The sequence below is a fragment of the Diabrotica virgifera genome, chromosome 3 (genome assembly GCF_917563875.1).
Source record: "Diabrotica virgifera virgifera chromosome 3, PGI_DIABVI_V3a".
Classification (NCBI taxonomy): Eukaryota; Metazoa; Arthropoda; class Insecta; order Coleoptera; family Chrysomelidae; genus Diabrotica; species Diabrotica virgifera.
In genome coordinates this window covers 233617991-233636410 of record NC_065445.1, presented here as the reverse complement: position 1 = coordinate 233636410, position 18420 = coordinate 233617991, and the positions used below count along the sequence as shown (strand labels likewise).

The 18420-nt window shown below is 31.5% G+C and overlaps 1 protein-coding gene across 2 annotated transcripts in view; it reads left to right on the top strand.

The window, feature by feature from the left end:
* The window catches only part of LOC126881598 (potassium channel subfamily K member 18-like), a 579919-nt gene that overhangs the window by 184622 nt on the left and 376877 nt on the right, over positions 1 to 18420 (top strand). For both annotated transcript variants that reach the window (XM_050645961.1, XM_050645960.1), the window contains exon 2: positions 2345 to 2673. In XM_050645961.1, coding sequence (XP_050501918.1) covers positions 2493 to 2673 — 181 coding nt within the window. In that variant the 5' untranslated portion in view covers positions 2345 to 2492. The remainder of the gene's footprint in view (positions 1 to 2344; positions 2674 to 18420) is intronic.

The following is an 18420-nucleotide window of genomic DNA, read 5'->3' as shown; positions in this document are numbered from 1 at the left end:
CTGACAAAGGGGTGGGGGTAGGGGTGAATACAAAAAATATAAGGGGTTTTTTGCGACGTTCGTGATTGAGATAGTGCACCAATATTTGGATATAAGTAGACCATGATATAAATAATTAAAATCCCCAGAGCCGGAAACCAGAGTAGGGAAGGAAGGTAGTTATAAGGGGTCAAAATTCCGTTTTTTATTATCTTTTTTGTGACGCTCATGATCGAGATAGCGCGCCAAAATTTGGGAATAAGTAGGTCATGACGTAACTAAATAAGATCTCCAGGAGTAGAACGCTGCGTGGCCGACAAAGGGGTGGGGCAGGGGTGAATATAAAAAAATGTAAGGGGTTTTTTGCGACGTTCGTGATTGAGGTAGTGCACCAAAATTTGGGAATAAGTAGACCATGATATAAGTAAGTAATATTCCTAGAGGCGAAAACCAGAGTGGCGGAAGAGGGTAGTTATAAGGGGTAAAAGTCTCGGTTTTTATTATTTTTTTTGTGGCGCTCATGATTGAGATAGTGCACCAAAATTTGGGAATAAGTAGATCATGACATTACTAAGTAAAATCTCCAGGGGCGGAACGCTCCATGGGGGACAAATGTTGTGCCGGGTCACAAAAAAAATAATACACACTGCGACTTTGACCCCTTAAAACTACCCTCATCCCCAACTCTGGTTTCCGGCTCTGGGGATTTTACTTAGCTAAGTCATGGTTTACTTATTCCCAAATTTTGGTGCACTATCACAATCTAGCACGTCGCAAAAAACCCCTTATATTTTTTATATTCACACCTACCCCCACCCCTTTATCGACCACGCAGCGTTCCACCCCTGGATATTGTATTTAGTTACCTCATGACCTACTTATTCCCAAATTTTGGTGCACTATCTCGGTCATGAGCGTCACAAAAAAAAATAAAAAAAACGGCGATTTTGACCTCTTATAACTACCCTCATGCCCAACTCTCATTTCCGGCTCTGAGGATTTTACTTAGTTATGTCATGGTCTACTTATTCCCAAATTTTTGTACACTCTCTCAATCACGAACGTCGCAAAAAAAGCCTTATATTTTTTTTATTCACCCCTGCCCCACCCCTTTGTCGGCCACGCAGCGTTTCGCTCCTAGAGATTTTACTTAGTTACGTCATGACCTACTTATTCCCAAATTTTGGTGAACTATCTCGATCATGAGCGTCATAAAAAAAATTATAAGATCCGCCACATTGACCCCTTATAATTACCCTCGGCCCCAACTCTGGTTTCCGGTAGTTGGTGAAAGTCATGTACTGATCTAATTCAACATATCCCCGTATAGTTTTTCCATATTACTTATCACGCACAAAATCCGCTTCTATCTCTCCGACTATTACCTTTTTGGCTGTTTTTAAATGCCGATTTAATTTTTTAAATATATTAAAAACCAAATCATCTTCTACTTCGACTTCCATCTGCTCTATTCTATGGTCTTTATTATTTATTTGTGTATTCTGTCCATCTCTTTAATTTTCGTTAGTACGCAACACAAGTTTCCCATTTGTATCTTTTATTATTCCTGGTTTTTTTCTGTTGTTCTGAGTTAATTCCTTAATTTTTGTATCATTGTTAAAACTATCATGTCTTTTCTGGTGTTCTTAGGCAAGGCATACTGACCAAAATACCGTAACGCGCGGGCAGTCAATCGGTGGTCTGTCTATCTCTTTTTACAAAGCGATCCCGCGCATGTGACAGAAAAAAAGATGGCTAGACCACTCAAAGTGAATATTGTCCATTAATATTGGCGTTAAACATCGATGCACAAATTGGCCCGTACCTTGCCTGGTCTACCCTTTATTACGTCTACGATAAAACTACATACTAAAACAAACCTAGTAGTAAGGGTAGTTTATATCTCGTTAGAATTTTATTTAATTCTCAGTGTCTTCTTCGCCATTCATAATTTTATATCTTCATTGGGTTGGTAGTTGTTCCTACAACGTGTTTCTAGCATGTTTACACTTTATCTTCTTTTCCTTAAACAAATCCATTAATTTGATTGTTAACCTCTTTGGAGATTAACAATCATGGAGGAATTAAGGAAGTTATAAAAAAGTGAACCAAATGAATTTTGAGAAACGATCCATAACATCGCTCAATTAAGTTTGAATACCGTTTACCTTTGCAGGTTTTTAGATTAATTTAAAGTTTGATACAAGATGTTAAGTTTACTTATAATATTAAGAAATTAGTAAAGTTATTTTATTTCGTAAGTAATTATTTGTTTCATATTCTTTCATAAAACTTCAAATAAACTTTATAAAATTTTCCATATAGGAGTTTGGCTAATTTCATTATTCAATATTTTCTGTTACAGATGCCACAGTGTCGTCAACTAATCTTAGGAAATCCTCTTCACATCTTTACTTTCTAAATAATTAAATTATCGAATGGACAAAAAACGCCATAAGAAAAAATCATCCCAATAAAAACAAACCAAATGGACGAAAATTCCTAGAAGAGAAATGGAAAAAGATACGGGCCATTTTTGCTACGACCCATATCCAACAGTGTCCAAACAAAACACCAATTCGCTGAAGAGGGATGTCTCTAAAAAGAAAAAGGAGGAAAAGTCATGCTGTTGCTTTCAGAAGAAGGCGAAAAGAAGAAGCAAGGCGTTTCTTGCGGGATTGGCGACCAATTTAGGTAAGTAATTATCTGTTAAGGTAGAATATTTTAACATATTAAAATTTTTTTATTAAAAAATTCCTTTATAAAATGTATATTTATCTGTTAAAAATAACCCTTTCTACACTACAAACCGTTTTCGGAATTACAATTTCATCTTCATTGCTGCTTACCTAGAATAAAGTAAAACACTTTAATTAAAGCAAACGTAAAGGTTAAACTAAAGATGAAGCAGTTATGGTTACATGGATAGGTTAAAACTACTAAAAATCTATGGATGAGAACCCTTTAAATGTTATTAAATGTTATTATTAAAAAGTTGATATTATAATTACATTGTTACAGATGATATTATAGAATGTTTCAACTTTAACCCTTTTCTTGGTGAATCAAAATAAAACTGTAAAAAGTGTGTTATCTTTCTATTCATGCTCTTCTAGATTCATTTAAAAATTCATGAAATAGAAATGTTACCTTCAATTTATTGCTAAGTACTAAATTTGAATTTATTACTTTTCTTTTATTTTTTATTACTGTTTGTTACATTTCTAAATATTCGACGGCTTTTTATATTCAATAAACAAAAACAACTAAAATGTACACTTTCTATTTATAGGATAATTATTGCACAATATAAAACACACACTGTTTCTTACAAAAAATTAACAGTTACTAAAAGCAGTCGAGAACATTCTCAAAAATTTATCAAATATATCCAACAGATGACAGATGGCATCAATTAGAAGTGATCGGAAATCGGTAATAATAAAAATATAAGCCAACTATTGCTATTTAGGGATAGTTTTATCTTATTAGTACAAAATGTGCCTAACAAAATATTCCTTAAGTTACTTAGAACTCACCTAGGACATAAAATGAAAATGTTACAAATTTGTTACATTGTCAAGAAGAGGGTTATTTAGCTTTAACTTTTCAGTTTAGAGTTAAATTTGGCGCCTTTTTTGATCCAGTACAGCCCCTGGTAGAACGTAGACTATTTGATAAAAATCGACGTTTTCTTTTACAATATCTAACGTTTAGTCATGGCTAAAGATGAATAGTATTCACTAAACATTAATAATTTCTCATTCTCTGTGCATAAATATAAAACTTGTATATTTTTTATTGCGCGCTTATTTACTCGAAATACGGTAAATCCATTCCAAAATAAGTTCAGACTTCTTTTCCTTATACGATACTTAAATTTATATAGTAGAGTGTTTAACTATTTTAAATATACCTTTTTTATACCGGGTGTCCACTTATATTTTCCCCCATTTTAACTGCCTATAACTTCTAAACGGCTCAAGATAGAAATATGCGGTTTTCGCTGAAATGTTTTATTTTAGTAAAAGTTTTGTCTGAATGTATTGAACTTTTTATATCGCTATCAAATACGAAAAAAAAAATGGCGGATTTTTGAAAAAAACATTGTTGACTTTTTTTTAATGGAACACCCAGTATATTTTTTCGTAAACTGAAAGAAAGGTCATTCACCTATCCAGCAATATGAAGTTTTTCAAAATCGGTTGTCAAATCACTGAGTAATTAATGTTTAAAATGAAAGGTTCAACGGGGATATCACATATCTAAATAACATAACTAAGCAAGAGTTGAGACTTCTGAGCTTCACCGATGAGGCATAAGGATGTTGAAATAGCTATATGGAGATGGTGATCCAACTCTGAATCAAATATAAACAAAACCTGCCTTGATCTTTTTTATCTATAACTAAGCAAATTGATATTATGTTATGTGATTTTCACATTGCATCTCTTATTTTAAAAATTAATTACTCACTCATTTGACAACCGATTTTAAAAAAAATTATATCGCTGGATAGGTAAAATGGCGGAATTTTGAAAAAAATGTTGTTGACTTTTTTTATTAAAACACCCAGTATATTTTTTTTGTGTCTTGGAAAAACGGTCATTTACCTATTCAGCGATATAAAATTTTTTAAAGTAGGTTGTCAAATAAGTGAGCCATTAATTTTTAAAATGAGAGATGTAATGTGGAAATCACATACTTAACATAATATCAATTTGCTTATAGTATGATATAACTAGACCCAAACCCAGACATCCAAAGTGAAAGTTATCTTCCAACACCAAATTTTTCTATATGGTCCACATAATGTTCAGAAAAAAGTCACACCATTTTGAGCGTCGGGTTTGGAGGGAGAGGGGAGAGAAATCGGTAAATTCGTAGTTTTTTATGATTTTCGTTAATAATTCTACAACTATGCGGTTTATCATAAACAACCTTCTATAGAAAAATTTTCTAAATTAAATTTGAAATAAAAAAGGCTCCATGTATAATCCTTCTAAAACGAACGGTTCCAAAGTTACGGAGGTAGTATATTATAATTGGTCCGAAAAAAGGCCTAACTCAAACATCCAAAGGACAAGTTTTCCTCCAACACCAAATTGTTGTATAACGTCGACATTATTGTTCAGCAAAAAGTTACACCATTTTGAGCGTCCGGTTTGAGGGGTAGATAAGTGAGAAGTCGGTAAATTAGTAGATTTTTAACGTCTTTCGTCAATATTTCTAAAACTATGCATTAGCGTAAACAATATTCTATCCAAAAATTTTCTACACAAAATTTAAAACAAAAAAGGTCCTATACATAATTGTTATAAAATCAACGGTTCCAGAGTTACAGAGGCTGAAAAGTGGAGGTTTTCGATACTTTGTATATTTTTTGAGCAATTTATAATATTATTACTAATGAAAGAAATTTTCTTTATCAGGATTTGCTATTTCAGTGGCCAATTGTATGTTAGTTATAAGTCCTTGAAGAAACGTCAACCTCACCACCCAAAATCATCATCAATTTCCCAAAAAATATAAAAAGTATCGAAAACCTCCACATTTCACCCTCCGTAACTCTGGAACCGTTGATTTTATAACAATTATATATCGGATCTTTTTTGTTTTAAATGTTATGTAGAACATTTTTGTATAGAACATTATTTACGTTAAAACTAATTTACTACTACTTCTCCCTCATCCCCACCCCCAAACCGGACGCTCAAAATGGTGTAACCTTTTAATGAACAATACGTGGTCCATATAGAACAATTTGGTGTAAAAGGAAAACTTTTACTTTGGATGTCTGGGTTAAGCCTTTTTTGACCAATTATATTATAGGTACTACCTCCGTAACTTTGGAACCGTTCATGTTAGACGGATTATGCATTTTTTATTTCAAATTATATGTAGAACATTTTTGAATAGAAGGTTGTTCATGCTAAACCGCATAGTTTTAGAAATATTGACGAAAAACGTAAAAAACTACGAATTTACCGATTTCTTCCCCCTCTTCCCCCCAAAACCGACGCTCAAAATGGTGTGACTTTTTTCTTAACATTATGTGGACCATATAGAACAATTTGGTGTTAAAGGATAACTTTCACTTCGGATGTCTGGGTTATGCCATTTTTTGGATCAATTATATCATACTATTAGTTATGTTATTTAGGTATGTGATATCCACGTTGCACCTCTCATTTTAAAAATTAATTAGTCAGTGATTTGATAACCGATTTCGAAAAACTTTATATCGCTGGATAGGTAAATGACCTTACTTTGAATTTACAAAAAAATATACTGGGTGTTCCGTTAAAAAAAGTCAACAAAATTTTTTTCAATAATCCGCCATTTTTTTTTTCGTATTTGAAAGCCATATAAAAAATTCAATCCATTCAGACAAACCTTTTACTAAAATAAAATATTTCAGCGAAAACCGCATATTTTTATTTGATCCATTTAGAAGTTATAGGCAGTTAAAATGGGGGATAATATAAGTGGACACCCGATATAACAGGTTCTATATTTTTTGTATTTGATTGTTATTTGTGTTGTTTTAGTCTTTATTTTTATGTTATGCTCATCCCATTTCTATTTTTTAGGATTTAGATATTTCAAAACAATGGCCCCTTTTTTTGTGATCTATTTTCGTTCTTCCTCTTCTCTTTCTTGTTCTATATAGTTCACGGGTTCCCTAGTTCCCCAAACGGCCCAACTCCAATTATTGACTCCAACGACTGAACAACTGTGCCTTCGAAAGACAAAACACGGTTCAGTGAGTCTTGCAATACAATAAATGCATTAGTTGATCAATTAATATTTCTTTTTTTTTTTAATATAACTACTTGCACTAAAGTATTAAAACATTAGAATATAAATAGTCTACCAGAAAGAAGCTTCTTGATTCCAATATAGATGTTGTAAAAGCCTCAGATCTTTATCATCTATTCCAATCATTTCTAGATATTCAAACAACCTATCATGTTGAACTCTATCAAACGCCTTCTCAAAATTAAATATCTAGGTATAATAATTATTGATAAACATTTACGATGGAACACCCAAGCAAATAATATAGTAAATAAATTAAGAGGACTCTTATCAAGATTTAAATTTTTAAAACAATTTTAAGGAATAACTCATTTGCGAATTCTTTATTATACACTTATACAATCTCAACTTACATGTGGCCTTTTAGGATGGGGTGGAATACGCAATAATTACTTACATTCTATAAATATTATTCAGAAATGGCTAATTAGAATTATATACGGGAAAAATTTAAGATATTCTAGTGAGCTGTTATATAACGAAAGTAAATTTTTAAATGTACGTAAATTATTCTGTTATAAAGCCCTTATCCATATACATGAAAAAAAGATAATATTAAATTTTAACAGTCATGCCCACCAAACTAGATATATAAAACATAATACAATTCTACCAAAATGTAATAAATCCATCCTTCAACGATATGTTGGTTACATAGGGCCCAAATTGTACAATTTGCTACCGGATAATTTAAAACAATTTAAAAATTATAAAAAACATAGGTATAAATATGAAATTAAACAATGGATTGGTAACAAATCAACAAAATTCTGCGAAGAACTTATTAATGGACAATAATTGTAAGAAATAAACTTAAATAAGAAATATAAAATTGTATCGAAAATAAAAATTTTATCTAAATAGATTTTTATTATCAACTGCGACATTTCTTGAATTATTGATGGCCACATTTATATCACAAATTATATTAAAATTATTATATTTTTATTTTATCTTGATTAATGTTAAGAGTTTTTAGTATTTTTATAAATTTTTATATAACTGTGTACATTTATACATTTGTTAAATATTTTTTGTGTTTGTTTATATTTGTAAATTAGTATATTATATTTTTAAGTCTCACGCACAAGGGGTGCTACTTTTGTACGTATATTAGTAATATATATATACAGGGTAGCTCAACTTCAGTGAGTTATTTATGTTTATTTAGGTAGTACCTACTCGTTATGCTTTTTATATATATATTGATGTGATCTTGATTATTGATATGAGATAATATTCTTATATGTTACTTAATTTAATCAATGTATTAATACTAATCTAATTAATTAACCAGATCACATATCAATATGTTTTCAATCTCAGGGCGAATTATAAATTAATTACTTACTTCCGTGGCTTCTAAATATTTCTTAATGGTTCCTAATCGGGATAGAAAAGAAAAGAGTAAAAAAAATACACATATGGGTTACAATTATAATCAAAATATTTTTTATTTTATTTAAAAGGCAATCAATGCTTAATATTTGCTATTTCTTATTATTCTTAAACATAACATTTACAAATGGGAATCTTATTTCCTTTTGGTTTTCAATTGAAAGTTTTTATTAACATTTAACTATTAGGAGTTATTAGGAACAACTCTATTTAAGTTTGATGAAGCTTTTCTGATATTATTGATTATGTTATTCAATTTTTTATATGGAATTTAATACGAAAAACCCATACATTCATGTCCAAACAAATGAGACTGACCTTTTCCTGGTGAACTGAAAATGTCCTCACACAAGACTCTTTCCTGCTATCCTTGGCTGCGATCAAACCTCGTCCTGGCTTCCAGTGATGTTCTCCTTTGAAAAACTAGCTCGAATAGCTCTCGTTCCTGCTTTTGTCGTGATGCTGTGTTCTACCTTTTTCGAAACTGCTATCAGCTACCGGGACACTCTGGGCTCAAGGAGGTTCTTTTACTCTCCACCTGGCCTACTTCTCGTTCCACGATAGATACTCCACACTCACGGAACTACACCGGCTTTCTCACTCCTCGAACACTACCGTCTACTACTCGACTTCACTTCTCGACAGCTCAAAACATTCTGATCTCACTTTGTCATTCATTCCCCTACTTTCTAAATATCCCTTCCAAATTCACAAATCAATCTTCCACCACCAACTCTCATTCGTAATATTCCTCAAAACCAATTTTTAATCTTTCTAAATATGCTTAATGGATTTCAAAAGAAAATATTTAATTCCCATTCTAAAATACTTTCTAACTATTTACAAATTTTAATGACCTATTCTCTCTTTCAAATGAGTCTTATTTAGCATAGGCTAATGATCGAAACCTTCCGCGAAAAACGATAATGAACTATCATCTATTTCACTGAGTTTTATTTAGCATAGGCTAATGATCGACCTTCCGAGAAGAACGATAATGGTACGCGTCATTCACTTTGTTTATCTAAGCACATTGTTCCGAGTTTCGTACGCTTATTCTAATCACTTCTTAAAATTAAATATAACAATTTGTTGTATACAGGTTGTTCTAAATTTATATGCCCGAGGTTGAGAAAATTAAAAATATTTTATATTAAAGTGAATTTTGTTTATAATTATCAAATTTTAATTTTTATATCAAATAGAAATATAACAATATATTTTTTTGTAAATCTTTATTGTTATTCCTAAATAAACATTATTATTATTATATTAAACTAACCTCAGAGTATCAATACAAAAAACCACAATCCATTAATTTAAGTTATTAATATTGAACTCTAAGGTGTACCTAGACTGCTCATCTCAATTACAAGGGACCATCTGGCCGTATACCATTAGAGAGATATTGCCATTCTAGTTATTAGTGTATACTAATCTTAAAATGATGACTGATCAAATAGTAATTTGGATCTAATATTGCGATTTTACATTCACGCTTTGTATTCCAATATACGTAGACCAAGTAGGTATAGGCCTTTCGCTCAGCTCAGCGAACTTTACAACATAAAAATTCTTAGCTACCACTATTAACACCGAAAAGAAACTTTATGTTACAGATTTCTTTCTTCGAAATAAGAATCATACTTAATAATAATAGGAGTGCATTTTCAGTAATTTTCATTAAAATATTTTTAAATTTGTAAATACTAATCTACAAACGACTATAATAGACCAAGAGGCAGCGCTGAAAAATCTATTTGAATTTACTAAAGCTAGATTTTTCACAGTTGATTACTGTGAGTGTGTATGTAGAGAAACATACTGCGGTCGGTCAAGCGAAACGTAGACCAGGGGTTACTGAGAGGGTATCAAAGTTGCTTTCCTACAAAGATAATTATTTCCATTTACTAAGGCTGAAAATCAGTACACACATTCTAAATTAAATATAAATAAAAGTTATTACAGTCGGTAAGCTGTATGAAGGGACAGAGCCGGTCGGTTGGCCCCAATGTTGATTGAGGAAATTAAGCATTTTGGCTCGCACTCTTTTCGTCCAGCATGGATTTACTTGAAATTTTCACAGAAGGTAGGGAATAGTCCAAGGATCATTTTCTATATCATGCCGCTATCATATGCCGCTCATAAACCTTGGGGGTGGGTGCCACCCCATCTCAGGGGTGGGAATTTTTTACTACATTTTAACCAATTAATTCGATGGAAAAAGTGATTCTAAGAAAAAAATGTTTTTTTACATTTTCTTCGTAGAACTAATATTTTTCGAGTTACTCGCGCTTGAAAATAACAGTTTTTCGACGAAAAAATCGACTTTTTTAGTGGGTTTTTTGAGAATACCTGGAAAAATATGCATTTAATCAAAAAAACTGTAGATATCGAAATTGTTTCTTTTACTAACACAAATCAAATTCTTTTCCTAAAATATCTTTAAACCCAATACAAACCGAGATACAGCATGTTAAAGGTTAGCTTTTTTCGTCAAATGCACAATTTGAAATATTCAAAGCCAAATAATGGGAAAAATTTGCATTTTTCGAGGAAATAACTTTTTCAAGCATACAATTAGACCTTTTAAAAAAAATAATAAAAAGTTTCTAGCATGAAAATTAAGCGACTTACAAAAAAATGTCGGTACCTGCTTTTCTCTACGAAAAAATCAGTGAAAACAACCCCCTAACTACCTTCCTCATTTAAAATTATTGGTCTTCACCTTTCTGTAGTTTCTTTTATATTTATATTATCAATACACTCAAGGAGTTTGACCTATTTAAAATTCCCAATTTCGGAAAAATTGGAGTTTAAAAAAAATAGATTTTTTGCAATTTGGTATTTTTCACCTTTTACTTCAAAATATCTCCGAAAATACTGAAGATATGAAAAAAATTATAAACTACTAAATTATAGCTTTTTTAATGACTAAAATTACGCTGTGCATACATTTTCATAACAGTGAATAGTTAGTCAGGTATAGCTGTTTAAAACCTCTATTTACCAGTTATTCGAGCCATTTAAACCCGCCCCAATTAAAAATTTAGGCGTCTTACGGAATTTAATTTGCACAATCTTATAGCTCTTTAAAAATGCTACAAGATCATTTTTGAGTGGTCTCATTACAGAGAGGGTATCAAAGTTGCTTTCCTACCAAGGTAATTAAATCCATTTACTAAGGCTGAAAATCAGTACACCGTGAGATATATTTTTCCAAAATTAGGCATTTTAAATAGGTCAAACTCCTTGAGTCTATTGATAATATAAATATAAAAGGAACTACAGAAAGGTGAAGACCAATTTTGAATTAGGAAGGTAGTTAGGGGGTTGTTTTCACTGATTTTTTCGTAGAGAAAAGCAGGTACCGACATTTTTATGATTATAAATCGCTTAATTTTCATGCTAGAAACTTTTATTATAATTTTTTTAAAGGTCAAATTATATACTTGAAAAAAGATTATTTAAGTTTTCCTTGAAAAATGCAAATTTTTCCCATTAGGTATTTGGCTTTGAATATTTCAAATTATGCATTTGACGAAAAAAGCTAACCTTTAACATGCCTTATCTCGGTTTGTATTGGTCTTAAAGATATTATTGAAAAATAATTTGATTTGTGTTACTAGAAGATACAATTTTGATATTTACAGTTTTTTTGATTAAATGCATATTTTTCGAGGTATTCTCAAAAACTCTCTAAAAAAGTTGATTTTTTCGTCGAAAAACTGTTATTTTCAAGCGCGAATAACTCGAAAAATATTAGTTTTACGAAGAAAATGTAAAAAATATTTTTTTCTAAGAATCACCTTTTCCATCGAATTACATGGTTAAAATGTAATAAAAAATTACCACCTCCGAGATGAGGTGGCAACCACCCCAAAGTTTTAGCGTATGATAGCGGCATGATATAGAAAATGATCCTTGGACTATCCCCAACCTTCTTTAAAAATTTCGAGTAGATCCATGCTGGACGAAAAAATTGCGAGCCAAAATGCTTAATCTCCTCAATCGACTATTGGGGCCGACCGACCGGCTCTGTCTTGTCATACAGCTGACCGACTATAATAACTTTTATTTATATTTAATTTAGAATGAGTGTACTAATTTTCAGCCTTAGTAAATGGAAATAATTACCTTCGTAGGAAAGCAACTTTGATACCCTCTCAGTAACCCCTGTTCTACGTTTCGCTTGACCGACCGCAGTATGTTTCTCTACACACTCACAGTAATCAACTGTGAAAAATCTAGCTTAAGTAAATTCAAGTATATTTTTCAGCGCTGCCTCTCCGTCTATAATATTTTAAAAGTAGACTTTTGATTTAATTGACGTAGTTTTATTGTGTTTAAAACTGCGTGTGCATATTTTCAACGAAGACTTTTTGTTTATAAATTCGCAAAGTTTGTCCTTTCGTTCGTGCGTAGCAGCTCCTACAATACTTAGAGTCGATTTACCGATGGATTCTCATGTAGTTTTGTCTTCTCAATCTAAATCTTAAAACGACATTTTGATATCTCTAACCAGCTTCGAGATAACCGACCTCAAAATCTAAAATGTAACGTCACAAGTCTTCTTCAAGTACTTATTTTCTGCCGACACACTAAACGTCAACTGAAATCGTTGCCAGTAAGTAAGTTCGTTTTAACCTGAATTTGTTAAGCAAAGCATAGGTTATTTACATTTGAGTTTGACACTTCGTTCACACGAAAATAAATTTTAAATTAGGTATTAATAAAATATAAATGACATTAATTTGATAGTGAATTTAATTATTATATACAATAAATAAGGTGTTTAAAAATACAATTTGAGTATATTTTGAAAGTAATAATTTATTAACAACTTAAAAGTTTGGATGAGTTTATGGCCTCCCCTTTAATGGGAGTACCTAATAATAGATGGACTGTTCCATTTCCATCTATTGTTGACGATTCAAAACACTTTACTACACTTTATCAGTAAAAATTATTTTTATTTATTTCACAATATTGAAAATTGGTATTATGAAATGGAAATACATCCTTCTAATGGAAAAAATATTTGAAGATTTTTCTCAAATTATGGATACCAACGTCATTTTCATTTATAACTCTTTTATTTTTAAGTTATTCGAAAAAAAGTTATTCTTCATAAATAGCTCTTCATGGTCTAAGATTTATGATGCAACCATCATATTTACACGAGCTATATAAAAAATATGAATTTCGATCAAGAGTAAAGTACCTTTATAGTTCACAACATTTAAATTAGAATGATAATGATTAAAAAGGGTTCAAGGCAGGTTTTGTTTATATTCGATTCAGAGTTGGACTACCATCTCCATATAGCAACTATTTCAGCATCCTTATGCATCATCAGTGAAGTTTATGCAGTCACAACTCTGAAGGGAATATAAACATTCTGCCTCTTTTAAGGCAAAACATCGCGATGCAATGAACCCACCTTTTGAGACGCAAATCAGCGACATCTCTCGTATTACGAGGAAAACAACGAAAAGCCCCAGATACAAAGTTTACTACTTTTTAAACAATTAGAATAATTGAAATAAAAATATAATAAACAATATTTTAAATCTAAGACTTTTCGTTAATAAACTGCTTTCTGGCTGCATCCCATATCTCCGGATTTTACAATATATAATCACGTAGAGACGACGAAAATAGGAGAAAGCAAATAGAGGACACTTAGGCCACGCATTTACCTTCTCTTCGTCTAGGAAAAGGACCGAAAGACAGTTTCTAAATACTCAAAAACTGAGTAAAATGAAAAAGATTAAAAAGGGTTCAAGGCAGGTTTTGTTTATATTCGATTCAGAGTTGGACTACCATCTCCATATAGCAACTATTTCAGCATCCTTATGCATCATCAGTGAAGTTTATGCAGTCACAACTCTGAAGGGAATATAAACATTCTGCCTCTTTTAAGGCAAAACATCGCGATGCAATGAACCCACCTTTTGAGACGCAAATCAGCGACCTCTCTCGTATAGAATGATAATATAATTGCACATTAAAGCATAAGTTTTAATTCTAAACAACTTTTCATAATAGCAATTTTCCATTTATTATGGATTAAAATACGTAAATAAACAAAATATTCGTTATGATAATGCTCGCATTTTTAGCTCGTTCTCAATAATTTCGCAAATTTTTATTTTTTGAACTATAAAACCTTATTCAACCTCTTCGTATTAAAAAAATATTCTCAAAAATTATTTAATACATAAAGGTTCCATTTAAAAAATACTACTTTCGTTCAGGGTATCGATTGGTACGCCACTCTATCGATAAACATTGTAAATTAGTTGCTCCGTTATTTTCTCCGAATTTCGGATAATAACGAGTTTTTTAATTTACAAAAGTGTTTTAGGGAAAAAGTTAATAGTAAAACTTATCAGTGAGAGTGTTAGTGAACAAATAAACTATCGAATAAGGACGAAAAGTTAACAAATTGTGTGAATATAAGGTGTTGTGACGTCGATTGGTGAAAATTACGCATCCGAAAGGTAGAATTAGGCATTCCAATGAAACGTCAAACATGGCCGGGTGTGGGCAAAATCTAACCTTACATCGACATTAATTTGTAAAGAAAATCCTGTTTGGTTGTTCTTTTTTTATGTTAATTGTGTAGGGAAATCTGCGAAATTGTGATAACAAATTAAATATGAAGTGGTTTATCGCCTACAGAACTGAATTATCCCATATTAGTTACCAGTTTGTGTCAATAACTACTATGGGATAATTCAGTTCTGTAGGCGGAAAACTAGTTTATATTTATTTGCTATCAAAATTTCGGTGCACAATTAACAATAAAAAACAAAACCAAACAGGATATTCTTTACAAAAACTGATGTAAACCCTATATTATTAAATTTTTGCCCACTGCCGGCCATATTATATCACGTGATTTGGAATGGTCAATTGTGGGTAATTTTTGGCGCCGGTCGATAGGCAACACATTTTACACTAGACCTTTATAGTAATTTGCATACACATTCCAAAGACCTAATTTGCGAGTATATTTAGCACCAAGTAATAGGCAACATATTTTACATTAGACATTGGCTGACTGTAAGAGAGAATTATGGACGAATTGCTGGAAACAATAAAAGAACTTTCAAAAGAAATGAAAGAAATGCGTAATGAGCGAAAATAATTAGTAGCTCTGGTTAAAGAAATGACAAATGAGTGGAAGCAAAGCCTGGTAGAAATAAAAGAAATAAGGAGGGAAAATGAAAAAATGCGATCTAAATTAAAATTCTGGAAGATAAAATGGAAAGCATGGAAAAGAGGGAACGCAAAAACAATATAATTATAACTGGCTTGGAAACCACTTATGATATAAAGCTCCTGAAAAAAGAAGTAGAGGATAAAATCACAACATTGCTAAACGCAAAATGTGTGATAAACGAAATAACCAAGCTAAACAAAAGAATGTGTAAAGTGGAATTATGTTCATCCAAAGATAAGGCAGAAATAATGAAAAACAAGAAATTGCTAAGACATATTAACGAAACAAAGATTTTTATAGATGATGACTACACAACCCAAGAAAGGGACGTACAAAGACAATTAAGAGAAGTTGCAAAACAACAAAGAGCACAAGGAAAATTCGTCAAAGTCAGATATCAAAAGAACATTGTAAATAATAAATATGGAAATGGGATAAGGTAACCTGCTCGATTAAAAAGGAAAGCAATGATACAAATTCAAAAAACTAATGATAAAAAAGGTAGCTGATAAGGAGACAAATTTGGCAATGAAAAAGGAAATAAAAATGGATTTAAAAAATGTAGAAAACGAAAATAAGAAAAGTAATGAAAACACATCAGATATATATAGAAAATAGCAGCATGGAATGTCAGAGGAATAAGTGGTAAAGAATTGGAATTAACAGAAAATCTTTGTAACACTGATTACAGCGCAGTAGCCATCACAGACACAAAGAAGAAAGGCACCGGTACTCAAATAATAGGAGATGGTAATATGCTAATTTTTGGAGGAGTAAAGGAAACGGAATGGGCTTGTGAAGTAGTAGCTTGTTTGATACCCAAAAACAAAATAAAAATGATAAGAAATTGCTGAAAGAAAGATTGCTGAAGGTATCAATGAGCTGCAATAAAAATGAAGTGGTAACATTAATTATAGTATACGCACCAGGCGAAAATGATAATTTCGAAAATAAAAATAAATTTTGGGACCAACTCTGAAACAAGCAATTGAGGATTATGAGGGATCACTTATAATATTGGGCGATTTTAATTCCAGAGTGGGAAATGAAAAATGGAGAAACAACAATAAATACAAATGGGAGAAGATTATTAGAATTCTGCACTGATAAGGACCTAATCACCACAATACATTCTTCGAACATAAAAAAATACATAAAGTAACCAGAGAGGTTCTTCAACGCAATGAAAAATCAATAATAGACTCTATCATAGTTTCTCGGGAAACAAGAACTTGAATCAAAAAGTTAGAGTAAAGAAAAGCTTCGAAATAAGTAGTGATCAATATGTACTAGAAGGAAAAATTAAAATAAGCAGAAACGAAGTTGATAAGACTAAGGAACCTACAAGAAACTACAGCGGAAGAATTAGGACATACAAACTAAGGAATATCGAAACCAGGAATAAGTATGTAAAAGAAACAGAAAAAGAGTTGGAACAGATTGATAAAAGTGAACATATAAACAATGTGGAAGTTAAATGGACTGGATTTAAAGAAATAATCTTGACAACGGCAGAAAACGTTTGTGGATTTACAAGAAGAAACCACAAAAAAAACAGACGAGTTGGTGGAATGCAGATATTAAAAAAGGAGTGAAAGAGAAGAAACGTTAGAAAACAAAAAATATAAAGACCAAAGAAACAAAGTTAAAACAATGGTTAAACAAGAAAAAGAAAATGCATGGGAAGATTTTGGGAAAAGTATGGAAGAAAATAGAACCCATAATAATAAATTATTTTACCGAGTCCTAAAAAATATGAGAAAGAACCACACATGAAGCTTCAGCAGGTTAAAGATCGGAATGGGAATATAATAATTGAAGAAGACCACATTATAGAAAGATGAAAGAAATATTTTATGGAACTTTTAAGCAAAGACAAGACAATGTCAGACAGCAAAGCAGTAACGTTAAACAATACAACCACAGAAGAACAAGATGTAATTAAGGACAATAAAATACAAATGAATCAAGTAGAAGATGCCTTAACCCAACTAAAAATATGCAAAGCTGCAGGTATAGTTGTATTAGATGCCGAGTTGTTGAAATATCTGGGAGAATTGGGCAAAAAAGAACTTTATGAACTGTTAAACTTAACATGGAAAACTAAAAAAATACCGAGTGACTGGAACACGGTTATAATATTGCCTATACACAAAAAAGGAGTTTCGAGAGAATGTGGAAATTACAGAGGCATATCGTTGCTCTGTTCGACATTAAAAGTCTACGAAATTATCCTAGAACGGAAGCTCCGCAATTTAGTCGAGCCTAGATGAGCAGATGTTTAAAGTGGGTTTAGGCCAGCATATAGCGTCGAGGACCATATCTTCACTCTAGAGCAGATCTTCGAAAAAGCCATACTAAAAGATGAAACGCTATATTTGGGATTCCTAGATATGAAAAAAGCTTTTGACATGGTAAGCAGGGAGGGAATATGGCAAAGCTTGACAAATAAGGAAGTGGATATGGAACTGATAACCACAATCCAGAGTTTCTATTGCAATACCATAAATCAGGTAAGAACAGGCAATCTTATTTCAAGAAAATTTACAAATAACGACTGAGTCAGACAAGGAGGGGTATTGAGCCCCCTACTGTTTATCTGTGTAATAGACGAAGTAATTAAAAAATGCTGGCCAAAAACAAAAAAATATACCATAGGATACAGAAATCTACAACAAATAAAAATCGAAACCTGTGTATTTGCAGATAATATTGTTATTGTGGCAAGAACTGAAAGAACTCTGGAGGAGAACATAAAAATCTGGGAGGCAGAATTAAAAAATTACAATCTAATAATTAAGTATGGAAAAAACAAAAGTAATGGCAATATCCAAGAAAGATGTTAACTTAAATATTTAAATCCGAGGCAAAAAAATAGAACAGATAGATACATTTAAATACCTTGGAATAATTTTAAATAAGAAGGGGACACAAGAAGACGAAATTGGAAATACGATAAAAGCAGCCAAAAGAACATATCATTCGCTGTA